At 40.1% G+C, this 16,469-nt stretch overlaps 1 protein-coding gene across 1 annotated transcript in view; it reads right to left on the reverse strand.

Moving 5' to 3' along the window:
* Window positions 1-16,469, reverse strand: part of SLIT3 (slit guidance ligand 3) — a 483,586-nt gene that overhangs the window by 137,581 nt on the left and 329,536 nt on the right. Inside the window, exon 12 of the mRNA XM_054287925.1 lies at window positions 9,323-9,394. Coding sequence (XP_054143900.1) covers window positions 9,323-9,394 — 72 coding nt within the window. The remainder of the gene's footprint in view (window positions 1-9,322; window positions 9,395-16,469) is intronic.

A 16,469-nucleotide genomic window follows, 5' to 3' on the forward strand; every position in this document is an offset into this window, starting at 1 on the left:
TGTAACAAGGTATAAAGCAAAAATGAAAGCAATCTCAGCAATAAGAGAATTTACAACTGAACTACAATTGCATTTCCACGTGTGGGTAACCAGGATGTCTTCTTGGGGTGCCTCAGAAGTGCACAGCAGAGCTGCTCTGGGCAGATGCTGCTCAATCCTCTGCAAAGATCAGGCACAAAGTCTACATTACTGATCCATCCCTCTGAGAAAACCCTCTGAGCAAAACTGACCTGAACTGCAGTGAATACACTAAATCCAGATTCACTCTCCCATTACTTTCAATGAAACATGAATAAACCCCATGCTGGAAAATAGAATTTACAAAGTGACGAAGTTCCTGGCATGAGTTTTTGATGACTATGTTCATGGTGATATAATTGTGATGTTTATTTAGAGCCAAACACTGAAAATGAGAGCAATGATCCTCTATACAGCCACAAATACAGAGGCACACGCTCTTCTTCAAGCACCAGAGTAATTTGGAACAGAAAGGTGCATGTGCAGACTGTTTAAAAGAGGGAATTCAGGTCCTAAACAGCTTTTCTGAGGTGACAAAATCTATTCTGTGTATCACAGACAGTCTGCTCAGCAGGAATACAGGTGTGGCCATAGGAGGTGGATGGTGAGATACATCAGTGACTTGTTTCTGCTCAGAATCAGTGAGAAAAGAAACTGAGGATGCAGAATACATCATCCCTAAAAATTTTTCCCTCCTACTTACTGTGGGTTAGATAATGACTTTTGGCCAGAATCATTCAGGTTCATATTCCTTTCAAAATTCCCAGTTATTTTAAAATATCTGCTATGAATATTCCCCCCTATAAACCTCAGTCCTTTATTTAATCTTTCTCCATTATCCCAGCTCCACTAATGGCATCTAATTTTTAATTAAGTATACAAGGCAGGCCTCACATGGAGTTAAAAGTGGTTTTAAGAGGTTTTTCAAACTAACACAAAGGCAGATGAGAAAAGCATATTCCAGGAAGCAGAATCTTCCTTGAACACTGAACCAGGCCATAAAACATACACTAAGGGTTCCTTTATTGGACTTACACCAAGAGAAGGAACAACATTAAAAGTGGAGTTCTATTTTAGCAGGAATTACCCAGTATTTATTTTTGCAGCAATTCATGGTGAAAGTAAATTCCACTAATTCTCCTATTTTGTTATCAGCTTGATTGGATGAGATTTACACACGGCCTCCAGATGTGGGGCACCATTCAAAAGGAGGTTAAATATTCAAGCAGAAATAAAACCGCCTGCTACCCAGAGGGATGATGGATTATTAACTCAAGTCTCCATTTTCATCCCTCTGGATATGTAAAAAACATGAAGAAACCCCTCACAAGCCTTGGACCACCACAGATTGAGGGAGAATGGTTAAAAACCTTGTGGTCTGCACACCATTGGAACAACGAGCTGAGCAGAGCACTATTGCAATTCCATGAACCCATTTCCTGGAAAAAGTGGATTTGTCCACACACATTGAAATAATAACGTGTTTCAGCTAGGCCCTTGAAATGAATGTGCACTGAATTGGCTCTGTAATTGTATCAGCTGCTCATAAGCACCATCTGCATAATTAAGATGGTCCCATAATTGAATTATATGCCCAAGCACAGCTTCAAGTGATTAACATTTAAATAACATTCTGAACTCCAAACCCAAAATGACTGAAAAAATTGTTTTTTAAGAGCAAATGGGAATGTTTATATGGCTTTTACCCTCAGCCATGTTTGTATTTTTATCTCAGTGAGGTCAAGTAATCAAACTATCAGGAAATAACCACAAAACTGGGAGAATCAGCAGCAGCCTGACAACCTTACACGTGCCAGGGACTGCAGGCTGGCCTCTGGTGCTCCAGGATAGAGCAGGAATCATCCTAAATACTAAAGGAAAGTGTCAGGGAGAAAAGCTGCACCAAGGCACTGAAAAGCTTCTCTTCCTTTTTCACCAGCCTTGTGTTTTGACAGCAACGACAACATGACAAGAATGAAAATGTTTGGCATCCCATAAACTGGCTGGCACATCCCACATGCCAGACTCCACTGGGGAAAATGAGAATTCACCAGAAAAAACAGATGTAAGAGGCACAGGAGACTTGTAAGGGAGAGGAGAACTGGGTAACAGTTTTGCCTGGCTAACAGCAGAATACAAATTGAACAGGCATGACCGTTATAGAATATCAATAGTTGCAGGCTTCACCTACATTCAGAGGCACTACAAGGCAGCAAGGAAAGAATTCTCAGCAGAAAGCTTTCCTTAGAATATATAATATCTGTTACAAGAATTTTAAAAAAAATTAGCATGAATTTTTCAGAATTTTCTCTTGAAATTTACAGGGAATCAAGTGTCATCCTTGATTTAACACAATTTTTCACAGGAGAACAGCTGAAGTGTCACTACAGCAATATCTAGTCAAGCACTTGGTCATCCCAGCAGCCAATGAAAAGCAACATCTACACACAGAACTGCGTGTGCCCCTGCCTAGTTATTGGCAAAATAATTATATTAAGTTTCAGGAACATTTTAAGATGGCCTGGACTGTCAGGGAGCATTTTGATTGTCTCTCACTGTGTCGAGATATTTAAACATCTACTGAAATTTACATTTGCTAATGTGATGACTGACCACTGAAGAGCCTGTCAGTGCTTCAGTTGATAATAACCAGCATGAAATCATCATCATGCTTGCTTAACCAGCTTCAAGTGCTTCTCCATGTCCAGGAAACTGGATGATGGTGATGACAAATTTATTCACAGTAAATTAAAATGGAAAAGTCAGAAGCTGATAATGAGTCAAGAAGGAAGTGCAGAGCACAGTCTGACAGTGTTGTTTTGGTGGGAATTTAGAATGGGATTTCAGAAATTCCTCTTCTGATCCAAAAATCTCCAGCTCTGGTTGAACACCACCCACAAAACAACCCTGTAGTACTTCTGTTACTACCTGGAGGATTATAAACACATGTTGTCACAGCACCCAGACTTGTGCTGTTTGAAATTCAACAGTGTCCAACTTCTGCCTGCAGAAGGTAAGATCACAGCTGATTAGAGATAACCACATGATAATTCAAATGCACAATGGAACAAACACATTTTCCCAGCTTTCAGGGCTGGGTTTGTGTGCAATAACAGTGAGGAGAGCTGCTCAGAGCACCAGAGGCTGCTGCTCACACTGGCACAGGGATGAGCAGTGCTTTGGGAGGCTGCATGCAGCCAGGCCACACCAGCGACACAGGAAAGGCAGATGCTGCTGCTGCACTCTGTCATTAGTGCTTGACTGTAATTGCATTTCTGAGTCTGGCAGATGCTGCTCCCTCACTTTTAACAGCGGCTATTGAGTTTAGCAACATTATCACAATAGCAACCTAAATGCAGAAATCTGAAGGAAAAGGAGCTTGAGGCAAATGGCTGGAAAGCAATTCTAAAGCTATTAAACAGGTCTGTGCAGAGAGCATTCTGTGCTGGACTGGAAGGATGAGGGTGGCATGGTCTCTATGCTGTAGCCAGAAATATTCTGAGTAATCAAGAGAAAAGCTCATATGCCATTTTGTTAAGAATTTAGATTCACAGATCCCAGAAATGACATAGGTTGCATAGCACCTCCAGGTCATCTGGTCTGAAACCCACTCAAAGCATGACTCATTCATGCACAGTTAATGCATTTCACCAGATCACAGGGTAATTCAGAATTCCAGGAAGCTCCAGTGGTTGCTTGTCCTGATAGGCTGCCAAAAGAGGATGAGCTACAAGGTCAGATTGGGTTTTATCCAGTCTGGATAAAGTCTGGTCTTCTAAAGCTTGTAGGGACAGAGGATGCTCAGCTTTCTGGGCAGCCTACTCCAAATACCCGACATCATTGTGAAAATGTTTTCCCCTCACATCAGTCACAAGGGCTCTGTTTTTACTGCCTGTTGTCTATTCTCCATGGGAAAAAATTAGAAACTCCACAGAATAAGATTTTATACATCACTTAAAGCCCAGATCACTATGGGGAAGAGAAGAGACAAGGGGGCTACTAAAGACTTGTAAATGGAAAACTGCACTTTCTTTATTCTGACATTACTGTACTGTTTACATATCTGCTTAATATATTTATGTATACAACAGCGCAATGTATACAATGCCAAATATTGGAATTGATGTATGTTCTGTTGTTTTTAAATACTCTGTATGAGTTTGTACATCACAGCATTCTCTTCGAGATTCTACCAAGTCCCAAAAGTACACAATAAATAATTGGCATATTCTGCTTTAAGCTCTTCAGTACTGGCATTCAGTTTAGAATTAAAAATCAACACAAGCACTTCAAACTTGGCAAATCCACCATGAAGATACTTTTCAAGCAACCCCACCAGAAAAGAGCTGGGGATACCAAGTATCTGCCTTATTCATCACAGAAAAAACAGCAGAAAAATCAAGTTTCAAAAAAACAAGAATCACTCAAACCAAAATTTGACCTGCTGAATTTTGGGAAGACTGATGATAGCAGTTTCTGAAAGTACACACATGACTTGTCACTTCATAGAAGTCTATTTTAGGGTCAGCTGGAATTGTAAATATTATATCTAGTTCCAATTTTAACCCAGGTTAGATGACTGATAATTTGTCACCACTTTTGACATCACTTTATCTGTCAATATGTCAAACTCCAGGCACCAGTATGATTATTGGTCCTTTCCAACTGCAGCCTTGAGTTTTCCCCAATGCCCAGATATTAGGTGAGAGAGGAGAAGGCTGTCAGCTTCTGGCTTCGTTTTTTGGGAGAGAAACACAACAAGCCTCTGATTCTAATATATATGTACCACAGGAGCAAATCTCCTGATGTTTAGCAACACCAAAACAGAGTCCACCAGGGGGATTTTCCTTGCTCAATTAAACATGGGGATCACAAGCAGAAGATTTAGGATCAACACTCCTGAGCGCTTATATGATTAGCAACTATGCAAAGTAAATTTCCTCAAGGAAAAGGATTTATTGAAAACTGATACTTGCCAGACATCTGAAAAATGAGACTTCATCCCTCATGTTATTCTGCTCTGCAGCCTCTTTAAAGAGCAGAGTTTTTGATGGTAGCCCCTTGTTCCAGGAGCAGAGTGTCACAATGTGCACAGCTGCCACAAAAGGCTCCCAGAATGTTGGTTTTTATCTGGCTGCAGGGAGGGAAGTGTGCTGCTTAGAAATGACAAATATCACAAACTCAGTGCCTGTGGTGGTGCCTTGTGAAGGCTGACCTAGAGCAGAGACTAGATGGAGCTAAAGAATAAGGTTGGGATATATTAACAGGCCTCAATGGATTCACCTTGGGCAGCACAACCCAAAATGGCCACCAGGTCCTGGTGTCTCTCACTTTTATAAGTTCTGCTCCATTTGCATATTGGAGTTAATTGTCCAATTACAGCTTTAGCCCATGAAGTCCCATCCTTTTTTCTCTCTTCAGTTTATTGTTTATGCTCTTGGGCCTGAGATTTGGATCATTTGTCCTTGGGTCCCCAGCTAGAGAAGGAATTGTTTTGTCTCCCTGCACTGTGCAGAGAGCTCACCATCCCCTGATATGAAGACTAGATTTACACACTAAAGCAGAACAGAATCTGGAAAATATAAAAGCTAAAACTTGAGTTATCAGTGGCTGCCTCAGGTTTATTTGTGCTTTGGGTTGGGTTTGTCTGTCCCAGGGCTGCCCCAAGGGAAGGAGCTGCAGGGTCAGGCTGAGCCCCCCTTGCAGTGACTGGCAGCACCTTGGCAAGATCAGGGGCTCCTGCAAGAGCCTGTCCACATTCCAGGGGAGCTCAAGGACAGCTGAGCAGGGCATTTTAATGTCTTCCAGATTCTAGAAAGCCCAAGGTCAGCTGAAGGTCTCCTGGACTGACCATCCTCAGCTAATGGTCACTAGAAAACTTCCACCTTAAGCTGAAGCCTTTGCCATTCTTTTGGTATTTAAATGCAAGAAATGCAAACAATTAAATTAATCAAACACTGTTTCACAGCTTGGACACATCCCCCAATGAAACGAAATTTTCCATTCACTGTATTAAAAAACCACAAAAGCTAAAGAAACAGATATCCCTTTCTGGAAAACAACATAGATCTCTAAAACCCAAATTGACCTAAAATTCCCAGAAGACACTTGATAGAGCCTGCTGAAAAGAAGAATGTGTGAGGATAGGGTACAGTAGCTACAAAGCTTTCTATCATCCTCTCCTCTGGCACCTTCAAACAGGATAAGGAAAACTCCATGGTCCAAGAAAAGCTTCTGCTCCACAGAACAGATGTGCAGCTGGACTTGAAGAATGATTTTGGCTGCTCTGTTGGTTACCATTGCATGCTTAAGAAACACATAAGATTTGTGAAATCAGCAATTTAACAAAAATCCAATTGCAATTATTTCTGTGGGTAATGTTAACTACTTAAGGCGGTTACTTATAATGAAAACTTCAGAAACAACATTTTGAATTAAACCCATAGGGTTTAAAAAAAGCCCAGCAAAACCACACCCTAATCCCTCAACAAAAATCCTCCAAACCCTTATTATCTAAACATGCCTAGTTATTTTCTTGCCAAATATAATATAATACTGGCTTACCACCTCTGCCTTATAGGGCAGGAATGTGGAAATACTGATGCCAGCCAGGTGGTGTAAAACTTGTTCTGAATTCATTTCCTCTACACCAAAGTCAAACAGGACACTTGAGGATGTGGCCATGCCTGAGATGAGAACTCCTCTATGGAGTTCCTGACACCATAGAGTGCTACTGTCTGAAGCTGCCAGGCCCTTAAAGACTAATTCAGCCAAAATACAGAATAATCCTGGCCTATAGTGTGATATTATATTTAAACTGAAGAATAATTACATGACTGATAAACTCTGATGAGTTATATCCAAACAATTAATAAAAATATTATCTGTTCTGAAATGTCACAGTAATCATTTTTTCTTTTTAAATAATATATTTTCTTTCTAAATAATAGTTTTTTCCTTCTAAATAATACAGCACCCACAAGGACTCCCTTTTTCTCATTGTGTCCTGCTTCATCATAAAGCCAGTACATTTTCTAAACTGCTCCTGCTCCATCTCAGGAAATCAGACAGGCTAGCAGGATACCTTAATCAGAGTGCTCTTATCAGAGTGTCTCCAGACTAATAAGAAGAAATCCAATCTAGTGCCCACAGAACACTAAATTAGATCTAATCACAGGGCACTCTTCCAGTTCTTCAACAGCAGGTCTAAGACCAACAAATGCCATTTATTCTGTTTTTTTAGTAGCCATTAAAATACTACAAGCAATCCCAGAGCAGCTGCTTCAAAGCCACAATCCAAAAAGCTGCAGACATTTGTTTGCATTTAAAACATGATCATTCAATGCTCTCCTTGCCAAAAGATACTTTACATACAAACACTCTCAAGAAGACCCTGGAAGGCTCCAGGGTCATGGTATTTTGGGAATCCCAAAACAGGGCAACCTACTTACATTGTCTCAGCTTGAGAATGTTTAAACAGTTGAAGCAAAACACCTTTCAGCAGTTCCCTGGCACACAGATTTTGTTTCCTTAATAACAAGGCATCACTCGAGCCAATTCTGACTAAAACCAATTGTGTCTTGTGTTAAATATTCACTTCACTAAAGGCCTGCTCTAAATGTACCCTAGGACTGTTCTATAAAGGAGTTAAAAATTGCTTAATGCCTTATGCAGAAGTTCTAGACCCATATTTTTATGGGACATGATGATCCATGTGTTGAGTGATTTTCTTATTTATATTTTCCTCCTGGGAAGGATTCTATCTGTAAAGTGTCCTGGATGAGACAGAACAAGTCTTGAAGAGTATCACTTCAAAGCTGCAACTGTAAAATATTTGGGTTGGGGAGGATGTTTGAAATCTCAGATTTTTTTAAGATACAGTTTTTTTCCTCAAAATAGGAAGAGTCCCAGCTCCTCTGCACTTTCATAATTATTGTCCTCACACCTGGCAAACCATCCCCAAAATTTCTCTTACTGCCCAGGCAGGGAAACACTGAAGTAGCAGAAAACTTGTGAGGTTTGGGGCAGGAGAGAGGAAAGGAGCTGCCAGAAAAAGGTGCATATGTGAGGATAAAGTGATGGGCAGCTCCCCAGTGCCCCAGCCCAGGGACTGTCACAGCCAGACCAAAGGGGTTCCTGCTTGCCCTGCCCTGCTCCATGCCTGCAATCAAGGTCTTATGGATAAATTGCACATCTGAGTAGTCCCTCACTCAGCACAGAGAGTCATTTCAGTGACTCCATTTCACTTGTTTGGCTTTGCTCATGAATGCTGATGCAAATCTAAACTTACTTTGATATCCCATATAAGGGCAGCACAGGCTGCAGTCACAGGGACACATCCAATGGCAAGGACAATCGTGGGGAAAGTCATTGCTGGCTACATCAGGGTTGTCAGAAAGGCTTCAAGTGACATGTCTAAAAGCTACTTCATATTCTATATTAAATATGATTTACCATTTGGGGTGGAGTGCTGTATGTGACATAAACCAGAATTGACTCACTTTTGATACATCACCTTTATTTTTGGAGTGTATCATCCATGATGGTAATCACAACATTAGGAATACTCTAAACTCACTTCCCTGCTGCTCCCTCTACTGACTGGCTGATAATTCCCTTCCCTTTGAAGGAGTTACTGGTTCCCAATGTGATCATAGAGACCAAGTGAGTGAAATTTGCAAATTCACATTTGGCTTAGAAAATCTTTTCTTCTCCATTAATACATAATGAATATCTCTCTATTTATCTTACCCTGATCATGACTGCAAGTTAAATCACACATGGCATAAAATACTTTAAATAACAATATATTGTAAAATCATTTTTCTTGCAGCTAAGCTCCATCTGACATCACAGGAATGTGGAACTGAGCAGGAGTTGCAGCAGTCAGAGCTCTCACATTGCCCTTTCACTTGCCCCAGCAGGTCCTTGCAGCACAGAAGCCTTCAAGGATCCAGACATTGAACCATAAGTGCTAAATGTGTAAAAACAATCAGATGGCATCCCCACCCACGCATCAGCCAGTGACCAAATTTCCTTTCTTGGACAGAATCTCTCATTTCCTCCCCACACTTAAATCCCCCCTGTCTATTATCCATTATACACACTCTGCTATAAAACTGTTGACACCTTCCCTTTTCAGTTTTTTCAGCCCTTGCCTCCCTCTTGCCTGACACAGAAACAACAGACTAGCACATCCCAGAGAGTTTTCAGTGGAAAAGGTGGTTCTATTAATGTCAGGAGCTGAAAGAACAGTAAATCTAGCTAGTCAGTAAAATAAAGAAGAGGAAGGGATCATACTCACAGCAGCTGCAGAGACACAAGATCATCAAAAAGGCCCTGGGGAATCTCCGTGATCTTGTTTCCATAGAGCACTCTGAAAGATTCAGGAAGACAAAATAAATCTTAAATAACAGCCCAGTTTAGTGTCCTCCCACATCTCTGCATTATCATCTTTATTGATCATGGTGCACCGTGCCCAGGATCTGTGGGCATTTCATTTAACCACTGATCTCATTTTCCTTTCAGAGAGCACATGGCATTAAATGAGTCGTTATGATTCAGGCTTCGTCTGGTGTTGGAAGGCATTTTTAATGTAGAAACTGGACACCATCCAAAAACTGTATCTGAAATATTTTTCATTCTGTTAAAGGATTTTTTTTTTCCCCATCCTCTTTAGAAATATTTTAGCCACTGAAAGGCACATTGTCTGATGTAAAAACCTAGAGTTCTGCTCAGTAATACTGAGTTTAAAAGCCAGAGAGCACAAGCTGGTTGTCGATAAAATTTCATATAACAGAGTCTCTTAAGATACAGTAATTGGCATGAAATGTGACACAGGCATCATTGGATAAAATATTATGGCTTCACCAGCTGCTGTTACCATTTCAATGAACTAATATAAAGAAATTTGTGCTGAACTGGAAATAGACATATATTTCAGGAACTCAAAAATAATTTAGGTATAGCTCAGTTATAAAAATCAGTAAATCTTTAATAACAAAATGAGACTCACTGTGTATATTTAATCAACCATAAATATATGACCTGATATCCATGATTCAGTTTTAACATGAAAAATATTTCTTTTTTTTTTTTTAATGGAGCAATGCGCATATATTATCCTTAGAAACTGAATGAAGGGGGAAGAGAGACAGAACCACCATTATGCTGAGATGTGTTACCCAGTGATCAGAGCAAAATCATGTATGACAGGAACACCAGAAATTCAATCATGGCTGAAGTATGAGCTCATGTCATTTCTGCAGGTCGGTATCATTTGTAAAACCAGAGAGTGGCTGAGGAGCTTCTGTGAGTCCTGATAAAAGGGAAGATGATGAGGCTCCCTCTGACAACTTTTTGCCTTACCTAAATATTTTAAACTAGGAAAAAACCAAAATTTATGTAATTTCTATGCTCTATAAAGGACATGGCAAATGGCTATAAACCAGCAAATGCCAAAACTCTGCTGCTTGTGTGTCACTAAATTTGTTGATTCCCTCACTTTTTAATGTGGAACAATAGGCTGGCAATGAATCAAAAGACCATGTGAGGCTTGGATGTTGGCTGAAATCCTGGCTTACCCTGCCTGACAACATTTGAAATATTAGGGAGAGCTGAACATGCTGAAAACCAAACTCTTAGCACAGCAGACCATTTCCAATACCCCCTGGCCTTCCCAGAGCATCACCACTTCAGTTTGCTCTTCATCAGTCACTGGGAGTCCATCACCCCTGTGGGAGCCTTCCCAGAGCAGCTCATTTCTGAGCCTAAACACAGCAACACCATTTAAATACCAAAACCCAAAATGAAACCCAATTTTTCATTACTTTTGCAGTTTAGCAGGAACTGAAGTGCTACTCAAGAAACTCAGGGTCATCCAGCATTCTATTTTCTCTAAACAAATTTAACAATTTCTCTATCTAGTACAGAGTCAGGAGGTGTTTGTTATGTGCTGCTCCCATTAGTGTTTCTTGTGAGCAAGGAATGCTTCCAAATTTTTCTGATTGTTTCTTAAGTTTAGCTTTAGAAAACACACACAATTTCCTATTTCAACAAAATGTAATGCAATTCATGAAGATTTTTATAATCTATGCAAAGCTGGACAGAAATGGTGGCTGAACTTGGAAAGGTTTATTTAACAGGATCATTTAGACAGAACATTCAAGTCCCTGGATTTCCCTGGGCTCTAAACCAACACGTGAAAGGCTGACTCACAGATTTCCTTCTGCACAAAGATGTGTGCACCTGTATTAGGAAGCAGAAGCAAAACCTCTGCAAATAAAATACTTGTAAAAGGTTAAACCATAATGCCCACAGAACCCAGCATGCTTCCTCTTCACCTCCCAGTCTTTCTGAAAAACCTTTATTTAGCTTTCTTTATCTTTAGTGTGCCATCTGTACACTGAGTTTAGACTGCAAACTCTGGGATGTCAGAGAAACATCTTCCTCAGTTTTGTGAAGGAGCAGGATCATCAATAATGCACAGCACAACTGCAAAGAGGAACTGAGAGCTAAGTTTTACAAAATGCCCATGGAAAGTAAAAACATCCCCACTCCACCCTAAGGGTTATTCTGTCTGTAGAGGTAAAAAAAAAACTTAAAGAAATATCACCACTCATGTCCTATGGCACTACTGAATGCAAATATCAAAATAAGACCCTCAGAGCAATTTTTTTTTAATTTGAGAGTCAGAAGGTTATAGTGCAGTGTGCTACTGAACTTTAAACCTTGGATGTGTTTATACATCTTCTTTATTATTTTGAGCAAAATAGATCAAAGTAACTTATAAAATAAAGCAAAGCTCTGAATATTTAGAAGCCACCAAAAGGAAAATAAGCCTTTCCCAAACTAATTTGGCTTATGTGCATGCGGCACATTAGCATTCAAACAGATTAGCAGCTAAACAAAAGTCAGTATGAGAGCTCAGGCACTTGTCTCTAATTCATATTCATGCTCAGCAGTGCTCAGAGCCAAACGAGCTGATGCCATGTCTGCTGCCGTGCCTGGGCTGCAGCACACAGGGAGAGAGCTCTGCCCTGCCCTGCAGCTCCCCAGTGCAGCTCCCACTGCAGGGAAAGCACAGAAATCCTGCTTTGCTCAGAGCTGGGTGTCTGTGGCAGCCAGGAGAGCACAGAGCCACCAGGAGCATCACTGGGCTCTGCCCCTGCTGCCCTGGGCAGCCACAGGGACCTCCTGTGCTGTGCTGTGCTGTGCTGTGCTGTCCTCTCCTCTCCTCTCGCCTCACTGCCCCTCTCCCTCCCTCTGCAGCAGCTCTGGGGGAAAGAAACCAAACAAAAGAACCCTGACAAAAATAACCAAACACAAACAAACAAATAAACGAACACCAAACAAATGCAACAAAAAAACCCCCAACCCCAAACAAACACAAACATCCAAAAAAAACCCTACAAAACAAAACAGAAAAAACCCCAACCAACAACAAAAATCTCCCCCCACCAAAAAAGAAAAACAAAACGAACAAAACAAAACAAAAAAAAAAATACAACCCCCAAAAAAAACCTGTGAAAAAACCCCAACCAACCACAAAATAATAAAAAAAAACCACAAAAAAACCCCTGACAAAACAAAAAAACCCCAAACACCCCCTAAAAAAGCAAAATGAAAAAAGAACCCCAACCAACCACAAAAAAACCCAACAAACAAACAAAACAAAAAACCTACAAACACCCCTAAAAAACTAAAATGAAAAAAGAACCCAACCAACCACAAAAAACCCCAAAAAACAACAAACAAAAAAAATCCCAAGCACCCCAAAAAACCCCCACAAAACAAAACAAAATCAAAAGCCAACAAACCAACAACAAAAATGCCATAAAACAAACAAACAAAAAACAAATACCCCTGAAAAAAACCACTAAGCAAAACTAAACAAAAAAACAGCCAACCACAAAAAAACCCCAAAAACTAAAAAAGAAAGACCAAGAAAATCCCTCAAAAAACAAAACAAACAAAAACAACCAAACCAAACAAAAACCAAACAACCAAATGAAATAAAAACAACCAAAAAACTACCAACTTAAAAAAGCCATATAGCAGGAAACATGACCAATTCAATTCAAGAGCTTCATTTAAATCTCCAGTGCTTTTTCCAGCAGAGGTAAATTTTAGGAGATTTTCCCTTTGGCATTACAAGTTGTAAAAGTGGTGCTCACTTGCTTCCCCACACGTGTTGCAGGACATGCAGGTGTCCTGGCCAATGTGCAAGCTTGGCACGGGGACACAACCCTTCCTCTATCCCAAAGCACCTGAAATTTTTAGACACAAAGCATTTTTTTTTTAATTAAAAACACACTAACAAAATTAACATGTAATAAAAATAAAAGTATTTCAGTGATTGTTGCCAATGGACAGTGAATCAGTGAATTAGAACATTAATTAGAACACAAAAAAATATTTTTTTTGCTCCTGATTCTTCATTGGCTCCTCATCTTTAGGAGAGTAAGTCAGCCATGGGTCTGACAAATAGCACATAAAGCACAAACCCCTGGCAGCACTGCAAGCTTTGGAAATCCCTGGGAGCAGCACCCTAAAGAGTCATTATGGATCTGCAACAAGAAGTTATACAAATATAAAACAGCCACAAATGAGGCATTGTGTTTCTTTAGGCTGATTCTGGCATCATATTTTAATAGTCTCCTAACGACGTATCTGTCCCAAGACATGTTAGATATTAAATTTCCAATTAAATAATTAATTGTTACTACTAAGCTTCAAGTTTTGCTGTTTAACCCATGATGTTCTAAAATAAAGATTAAACAGTGAGAATAGTCACTACATAGATTGATCTGCACTTCTGGGACACACCACACACAAAGCAAGCACAGGAACCACACGTAGCCACAAATGTGTTGGGTGAGAATATAATCAGTGATGGACCAAACCTTCAGCAGAAGGGTCTTAAAACATGAAATTTACACTGATTGTTCACAGTCTCTATCCATTCTGGCCTCTTGCACCATTTTAAACAGAGGGAATTTGCCCTGACTTTACCAATACATGGCCATTCTGATGCACTGATATTTAACATGCCACCTTGGAGGGGTGTGAAACAATAATTGCTGTGCTCTTTATTTTATGTATCTGCTCCTCAGCTTCCTTACTTGCAAATGTAGCTGCAATTGAGCTGCTTCATTAAGTCAGATCACAGAATACAGAGATTTTTCCCTTGAAGGTGACACAGAGCTTTTTGAGGTATGAAAGCCTAGCACAGAATCCTTTACTTTAGACCATATGGTTTCCAGCTAAGTGTTCCTTTAATTTGGCTGGGCTGAAACATTCTTACTGAAGTGTCAAATTGTGACTTTATGCAATGTCTTTTTCAGTCCTCAGAACGCTTTTAACTTTCCTTCAGACTGTGAAAACAATTCTTGCTAGGAAGAATTATATTTCCCAAGCTATGTACAATGGCACAGGCTCAACACGAATTCAGGTTTTCAGAAGAGGACAAATTGATAGGGATAAAAACGGCAATAAATATCTAATATCTAAAAGAAACTTAGACTTGTAATTTTTTTCCCCCTGCACTATTTCATATTTCTTCAGAAAAAGCTAAGCTAAATAAATCACAGTAAAACTATCCAAAGCAATTTGTTACCTTAAAATAAGTTTGTCAGCTATTGCAATAGACAGTGTTTTATTGCAGATTTCAAATCACCATGAATGACACCCCATACATCATCACCCAGGAGATGATGGTCTAAATGGGACTGCTATGTCAAAACCTAAGCTGTCTCTTGTCTTTGTGCCCAGGCTGATCTAAGCTTTTAAAGTGTTCACTAGCTTAATTCAGTATATGAACAAAACCAAAGGAATTCTCCCTCTGCAATGGTCTAAAACTTATTCATGCAGTTTAACACCCTGAAGGCTTAGACTGTTTTGTCATATCCCATAAAATGTCCCCAGACAGTCTGGATATGGCCTTCCAAACCTGCATTGGTGGGACATTTACCGACCCCAGGAATCACATTTATCTCTGCTACCATTAACAATAACCAAATGCTGATACAATTCTCTCACTGATACCAGACAGATTCTGAGTTGATTAAATGGAAAATTAATTTACTTTAGAAAGTGTGTGCAGCAATCTTGAAACGTGAAGCTATTGCTGTTGTCCCCCATGCCAGAGCATTATTAACCACTGCTGTTATTAACCATTAACCACCCAGCTCCTACAGAGGCCCTGCTAACCATGGAACACAAACACCAGGTACTACAAACAATGTTTCTCTAACTTTTCCTTCAAATTCAGGTAATACATTCCTTTGCAAACAACCAATTTTGCCACACTGCTCAATGTAGGGGCACTATTTGCTCTCAGACTTATATGACAGAGCTATTGCATAGCAAGACTAATTCTTCTAGCACAACAAGAAGAAAAGGAAAAGCCAGGAAATTCCAGGAAAAAGTTCTTAAATCATAATGATTACAGTTCCTTTTTCTGTAACATCCAGGAGAAAAAAGAAGTTATGTGCATCCCCAAATGTTTCTAAGTAGAAATTTATTGATCCAAAGAAAAAACATGAATAGGGAACAAAATTCACTGAAAAATGGGCATAGAGAAAATAACTTATTTCTTCCTGCATGTGAGGAATGGAGAAGTCTTGACCACCCTACAGGAACAAATTTGCCTTTTTTGCTAAATGCAGAGAAAGCCCAAGGCAGAAATGTTTCCTTTCAAGTATAATAATTTTGTGTCCTGTTTGACTCCCATAGGTGAATTTCTTATTAGAGAAAATATATAGATTTACAATAAAAACTTATGGCCTGCTAGCACATGGATCACTTAGCACTTTTAAAGGATTTAAGTTTTAGACCTTTTAGAGGAAACAGCTTCTGTTATAAACATTCCCATGTTGCAAAACTGCAATGCACTTTTTTTTTTCCTACCATCTCAACACAGGTACAACAGGCAGAGTGCTCTGAGAAGCATTTCTGCCTGGAAACACCAAGCCAAGCTGAGTTCAGGAGAAAGCAGAGCAGAGCCCACTAAATCCAGGCCTGCATTAGGCAGGCACACTAACAAGGCTGGCTGCCTTCCAGAGCAGCACTCTGGCTCCCCAGACCCATAGGGAGCACTGTGATTGCATGCAAGCAGGGAGCAGAGGGAGGAGCACAAAATGGGGGTAAAAACAGGCAAAAAAAAGCACAAGGATATTACGTTGTACAGCAGCACTCCATTTTTAATGGAGACCAAGTTGCTTGCTCTCATCTGTGCATTAATACTTTCCCCTCCTTTCTTCTGGTTGGAGCTCAGCTGGCTGCAAATCCTGCTCTGTGCAGAGAGTGAACCTCAGTGATGTCTCATTGAAATGCAAGCACCAATCCCACCTGAGAGAGGTGCAGGAACAGAAAGAGCTGTTCCTCCTATGCAGGGCAGTGCTCCTCCAGGGCACACACCTGAGTGAAGTACCTGGGCCCTGGGCACCCAC

Source organism: Melozone crissalis, unplaced genomic scaffold (genome assembly GCF_028551555.1).
Source record: "Melozone crissalis strain CALT ecotype California unplaced genomic scaffold, PUWL_Pcris_2 ptg000061l_1, whole genome shotgun sequence".
Taxonomy (NCBI): Eukaryota; Metazoa; Chordata; class Aves; order Passeriformes; family Passerellidae; genus Melozone; species Melozone crissalis.